A 6469-nucleotide genomic window follows, 5' to 3' on the forward strand; every position below is an offset into this window, starting at 1 on the left:
AAACATTTGAGCTTAGAGAAGTTTTTTGATCACTGATGTTATACTTCTACCACCATCTTTTATGTTATGGATAGCATATCTATAGATTTCAATTGAGTGTCATGTTGCTGACTTATTATGTCTCTGGTATTAGGGCACAACCATCGATTACCCATCGGTTACAAATTCTTTAAATTTCGAAGACCCAGATGTCTTTTATTAAAAGTAATAAATTATCAAGAATAAACACCAAAAGCATTTGGCTTTTAAAAATTTATTACTAAAAATATGTAAATGTTTGTATATAAAGCTGACAAGTTTCATGGGCGCAACGTCAATAGCTCAGAGTTGGTGTTCAGTTGAAGCGAACTCTCCGCATGGAGCCAATGGTGCTGTTCTGGCTGCCCCAGTCAGAGAAGTTGTTGTAATCACGCTTCTCCAGGATGTAGTGGGGTCCTCTGTAGTTGGGCTCCTGATACACCACCCACCTGTATACACAGAAGAAGGTTAGATCTCTGGCAGGATGCTAGTTACACTGCTCAAAGTCCCAAAGGCTTCACTTGTTTAATCACTCACGCTCCTCCGAGCACACGAATGGAGGCTACTCTGTTGAGGCTGTAGCGGCTCATAAGGTTGGGGATGTCATCCTGGATCTCCATCTTCTTACCAGAATAACCGGCTCGCTCAAACAGCTGAGCTCTGGCAGGGTTATTGTCCTAGAAATCACAGAAATACACAACTGTTGAGTGTGTGTGTGTGTGTTTTTGAATGCATTTGTTTAATGGCTCCTGCATTTTTGAAGAAGCTATACTGCTGTTGAAATCAAAAGTTTTAATCATATTGGATTACTAATTACTTTAAGATAACATGAAACTTTGAAGACTGAAATAAATGTTATGTTTACTGGCTAATGACCTGAGGTGGATTACATTACACTACAACATGCACGTTCAATCAGCAGATAAGGTGCTAAAACAACACTCCAGTCCAGTGGTTCACAATTGTCCATCTATAACCTATAAACAGGAAGAACCTAAGTTATTTTGATTAAGGCATATCCTTCAGAAAGAACATTAAACAAATATTTACAATTGCCTTGATTTACTTGTGTAATGTTGCTAAAATCAGAAACACCCTGAAAAGCTGCTTCATGCATTTATCACTTCTAGGCTGGAGTATTGTAATTCATTATCAGATTGCTCTAAAATCTCCCTTAAAAGCCTTCAGGTGATTGAGAACACTACAGCAAGTACTAACTGGAACTACAGAGACCATATTTCTCCATTTTTAGCTTCCCTTCATTGGTTCCCTGTTAAATTTGGAATTAAATTTCAAATCCTTTTTCTCACATATGAAATCCTAAATTGTTGTTGTCCTAAAATTGTCCTAAAAAGTTGTCTGTTAATTGAATTGAATTAACAGACAACCATTCCCACTAAAGCTGGTTAGCTGGTGTCTGTGGACTGAGAGAACCAGCACACTGTTGTTAAGGCTGATTTCTTCTTTTGTAAGTTTTCTTCTAATGCTGTAATTTTTTAAATACAAATTTGTAAAATGATGAGTCAAAGTGACGCTGAATACTGGAGTATATCTTTAGAAATAACCAGAGATAAAATCTGTTTAGCATGACTTTTGCTAAACCAAAAATTATTAAAACATTATATATTACAATATTCAAAATGTAATTACTTTAAATTACTTATTATGTAACTATTAAGCAGGTTTTTTGTCCATCACAGAGTTAGCTCAATATACATTCTTTACCTACACATTGTCTTTGGATATAGAAAAATATCATCTTCTATGACATTAGCACTGTGCATTAGTCATTCTTCACAAAAACAAGTAAAATGTTTGCATAATTATTAAGACCAAAACAATCTGTTTTAATCCTGGAATCCACCAAAAATAGCTCTGATTTCTGTAAACTATTTAATCTCTTTTATTCAGTTGTTCGTCAGCAGTACAGCAGATATGGAGTGTTGCATGTCGAGATCTTCCAATCAGACTTTCTATATGTTGTGTAACTAGTGTGTGTTTCTGTGTTCCACCTGTTTGACAGCACGGACAGAGGAGATGTGGTCCCCTTGGGCACACCACCTATCGTAGCAGTTGTACTCGCCCCTGTCTGACATGTCCCAGAGGTACTGACGTCCCCGGAAGTTTTCATGCTCATAACCCACCCATCTTTAAATGAGAAGAGAGAGAATCGAAAATCGATGTGGCAAAGGCAAAACCAACGAGAAAGTTAAAATAAAATATGTTTGAAATGTTGTCTAGATTCAAATAGGCTCTAAACACTGATTAAACAACATTTTGATTTCATTTTTCTTTTAGTGTCTGTTTATTGAAGGCCGCAGATATACAGTGGTGTGAAAAAGTGTGCTAAAGTGGGGCTTTTTTGCTGCCTCAGGAACTGGAAGAATTGCTGTGGTAATGTGGAACCATGAATTCTGCTGTCACAACATCCTGAGAGAGAATGTCTGGCCATCTGTTTGTGACCTCAAGCTGAAGCGCACTTGGTTTCTGCAGCAGGATCCAAAACACACCAGCGAGTCCACCTTTGAATGGCTAAAGAAAGTTAAAAAGAAGACTTGGAGTGGAATAGCCTAATCAAAGTCCTGACCTGAATCCGATTGAGATGCTGTGGCATGTCATTAAAAAGGAGGTTCATGCTCAAAAACCCTCCAGTTTGGCTGAATTACAATAATTCTGTGAGGATGAGTAGGCCAAGATTTCTCCACAGTGCTGTAAAAGACTCATTGGCAGTTATCACAAACACTTGATTGCAGTTGTTGCTGCTAAGGGTGACCCAACCAGTTATTAGGTTTAGAGAGCAATCGCTTTTTCACACAGGGCTGTTAGATTTGGATTTTTTTCCCCCTTAATCATAAACACCTAGATTTAGAAACTGCATTTTTTGTTTACTTTGTCTAATATTTAAATTTGTTTGCTGCTCTGAAACATTTAAATGTGATAAACATACAAAAAATTGGAAAGTAGTTTTTCACACCACTGTAAATGCTTTTATCTACTTTTTGGATAACTTTAGACACCAGTACGTGCATCAGTGGCCTGCTGAATGTTTCAAGTAGACTTACGCTCCACTCTCCACCTGGACAGAGTTACATCTCTCTGGGAAGTTCTTGTCACTGAGCCTGGTGCAGTCAGAGCTCAGGTCCAGCTTTCTGCCAGCAAAGTTTCGCTGTTCAAAAAGGGTCACCTGAGAGCAGCCACAGCACAAACATATGGTTACAGTTTACCCCAAACCAAAAAACATCAAACATAGGAAGCCTGCTGAGATGTTACGGCTGCATGAAATGGAGGTATTCCTTATTAGGAGATATTTGACAAATATTACACATGTATACCAAGTTTTAGACTTTGTGGCAGCATAACCTGCCTGTGAGGCTCCTGTGTGAGTAGCTTTTTAGTCTGACATGAACACATCTGTCATTATTTAGAAAATTTTATTGATCTAACAGTAAACAAGCATCTATTATCTGGCTGTCAGAGCCATTTGAGGTTTTTGTACTGGGAAAGGAAATATACATTTTCACAGAAGACTATCTGAAAATATTTGACTCAAATAAGCTGATTTTATAGAGCTTTCTGGGGTTTGTTTTTATAACCACTTAATTCCTAAAGAAACAAATACATATATATACATATACATATATACATATATACATGAGTATATGAGTGAGAGGCAGAGGGCTGGGGTTGGTATCTTAGTATTCCCTCGGCTTGCTGCTTGTATGGTGGGGTTTTTCCCGGTAGACAAGATTGTTTGCTCCCTGTGCTTTTGGGTCAAGGAATGGATGCTGACTGTTGTTGGCACTTATGTGCCAAACAGTGGTTGAGAGTACCGGGTCTTTTTAGAGTACCTTGGCCGGGGGGCTTGAGGGTGCTCTACCTGAGAACTCTGTCATCCTACTCAGAGACTTCAGCGCTTATGTGAAGTCAGACAGAGAGACCTGGAGGGCCCTGACTGGGAGGAACAGCCTGCCAGATCTGAACCCAAGTGGTGTTTTGTTACTGGACTTCTGTGCAAACCACAGTTTGTCCATAACGAACACCATATTCGAACATAAGGGTGTCCATAAGTGCACGTGGCACCAGGACACTTTAGGCTGCAGATCGATTCTGGATTTTGTAATTGTATCATCAGATCTGCAGCCGCATGTTCTGAACACTTGGGTGAAGAAAGGTGGTGAGTTGTCAACTGATCACCACCTTATAGTAGGTTTGATCAGGTGGCGGGGGAGGATGCTGGACACACCTGGCGTGCCTAAACACATAGTGAGGCTGCGCTGGGAACGCCTAGCAGACAATGTGAGATCTTAAATTCCCACATTTGGCTGAGCTTCGACATCATTCCAAGGGAGACTGGGGACATTGGGTCTGAATGGACCATGTTCAGCACCTCGATTGCTGGAGCTACTCCATTGAGCTGCAGCCGCAGGGTGGTTGGTACCTGTCTTGGTGATAACCCCCAAACCAGATGGTAGACAGCAGAGATGAAGGGAACCATCATGCTCCAACCAGAGGGGGATCACACTCTTCAGCCTCCCCGCCAAAGTCTGTGCCAGGGTGCCAGAAAGGAGAGTCCATCCGTTAGTCAAACCTCGGTTGACTAAGGGATGGAGGAACAATGCAGTTTTCACCTCGGTCGCGGAACACTGGACCAGCTCTTTGTCCTCTTGAGGATACTTGATGGTTCATGGGAGTTTGCCCAACCAGTCTACATGTGTTTTGTGGACTTGGAGAAGGCATTCGACCATGTCCCTCATGTGGGAGGTGCTTCGGGAGTATGAGGTGTGTGGCCCAAGAATGAGATTGCGGATACAAGCGGCAGCAATTAGCTTTCTCAAAGGGCGGCTGGCCTCTCCCTTAGAGACAGGGTGAGGAATTCAGCCATCTGGGTAGGGCTCAGAGTAGAGCCGCTGCTACTCCGCATCGAAAGGAGCCATGTCAAGGATGCCTCCAGGATGCCTCCTGGGCGCCTCCTGGGTGAGGTGTACTGGGCATGTCCCACTGGGAAGAGGCCCGGGGCAGACCCAGGACATGCTGGACAGATTTTATCTATGTGCTGGCCTGGGAACGCCTTAGTGTTTCTCCGGACAAGCTAGAGGAGGAGAGATGTCTGGGCTTCTCTGTTTAGGCTGCTGCCCCTGCAACCCAGCCCCGGATAAGCAGAAGAAAATGGATGGATGGACAGATGGATGACTGAAGTTTGTTTGATTTAAACAACACCAAGTCAAATCATAAATGATTTTTGTTGATTTGTTTATTTTTGATAAATTGATGTAAAATGCGATGCTAAGATTTTAAATGTCTTAAAGAATTTTAAAAGTTATGCCTTTAAGCTAATTTTTGTATAAAAATAATATTATGCTGTCTTAAACTCAAATGTATGGGTATATAGGTTAGGCTACGTTATGTCGATCATTTTTTTTCTTTTGGTGTGAAAATGACTAACATGATTTTTCAATTATCCAAATAGTTACCAAATAACTTGACAATTCAAATTATGTGTCACAGATTGACTCATTTTTTAAATTCTAGCCACTTTATATTAGGAAACCCATCTATACTTTAAAAAAGTAACTATGTAATTATTTGACTCACCCTCCCACTGGACCCGTAGAAGGCACGTTGGAGCACAGACCCCAGTTTGCTGTAGATACAGAAAACTGAATTATATATACACACACGTAATAATAAAGACATAAACTACAGCGATCAAAGAAACTCCCCAGTCTGTGTTCTGAAACCAAAAGTCAAGACTTTAGCCTCTGAAAATGTCTTTTCTTTTTTTTAAATCACTGCAGTTTTTATTTCTATTTCCAACTCTTACATCAAACTATTTTCATGCTTCAGATTAATTTGGATTAGCGCTATCATCTGGCACTTTAAAATGCGAGACAGTATGTGTGCATACAGCCTTCATCACTCTCCAGGTGATTTTGGGAAACTGGTGTTGGAGGCATCACAGAGAGCACAGCATGATAATCAGGAGAAACTGGCTGTAAAGCCACAGGCCCACCCACCTCAATACCACTGGTGGGTGTCTCGCTCTGTGGACCGTGGCCAGAGTAGGGCACTCTCAACATACCTGGTTTGTTGGACTAATCCTGGGACCTTAGTAAAGATGTTCATGTCAGCTCTGCGAGGCTACAATAAAGCCCCTTAAATATGGCCAGGTGAGGTGAGCGGACAAGTGCTAGAAATCTCAAAACATTTCTGTAACAGTCGTTGGGGCCCTTGTGCCATTGATATGCTAAACCCATGTTGTCTCCCTTTTCCACAGCCGCAAACACTGCAACCACATGCAGTGCACAAAAAAAACAACAACAATATACAAATACACATAGAGCGAGCAAGTGAAACAGATGAGTGAAGATACGCAAACACAACAAGCAGAGAGCACAGCTTCATCACCCAAACATAAAGTGAGAGTGCAGTGCCAACAGTTTTAGTTTTGAAC

The 6469-nt window shown here is 41.0% G+C and overlaps 1 protein-coding gene across 1 annotated transcript; it reads right to left on the minus strand.

The window, feature by feature from the left end:
* Positions 1 to 308: 308 nt before the first annotated feature.
* crybgx (crystallin beta gamma X) lies at positions 309 to 6141 on the minus strand. The gene is made up of 6 exons (XM_031757694.2): positions 6098 to 6141; positions 5611 to 5659; positions 3081 to 3202; positions 2031 to 2166; positions 556 to 695; positions 309 to 467 (listed from the first exon to the last, which is right to left on the minus strand). The coding sequence occupies exons 1-6, from the start codon at positions 6139 to 6141 to the stop codon at positions 335 to 337; spliced, it is 624 nt and encodes a 207-aa protein (XP_031613554.1). The 3' UTR covers positions 309 to 334.
* Positions 6142 to 6469: the final 328 nt, after the last annotated feature.

The sequence above is a fragment of the Oreochromis aureus genome, linkage group 1 (assembly GCF_013358895.1).
Source record: "Oreochromis aureus strain Israel breed Guangdong linkage group 1, ZZ_aureus, whole genome shotgun sequence".
Lineage (NCBI taxonomy): Eukaryota > Metazoa > Chordata > Actinopteri > Cichliformes > Cichlidae > Oreochromis > Oreochromis aureus.

Bases quoted from the DNA above. Each gene is read 5' to 3' on its own strand.
- crybgx (XM_031757694.2), bottom strand. From the start codon at position 6,141: ATGAACATCTTTACTAAGGTCCCAGGATTAGTCCAACAAACCAG. The intron at 5,660-6,097 runs GTATGTTGAGAG...CTGTATCTACAG, and splicing joins GGATTAGTCCAACAAACCAG to CAAACTGGGGTCTGTGCTCC. The intron at 696-2,030 runs GTGGAACACAGA...TGTGATTTCTAG, and splicing joins CTGTCCGTGCTGTCAAACAG to GACAATAACCCTGCCAGAGC.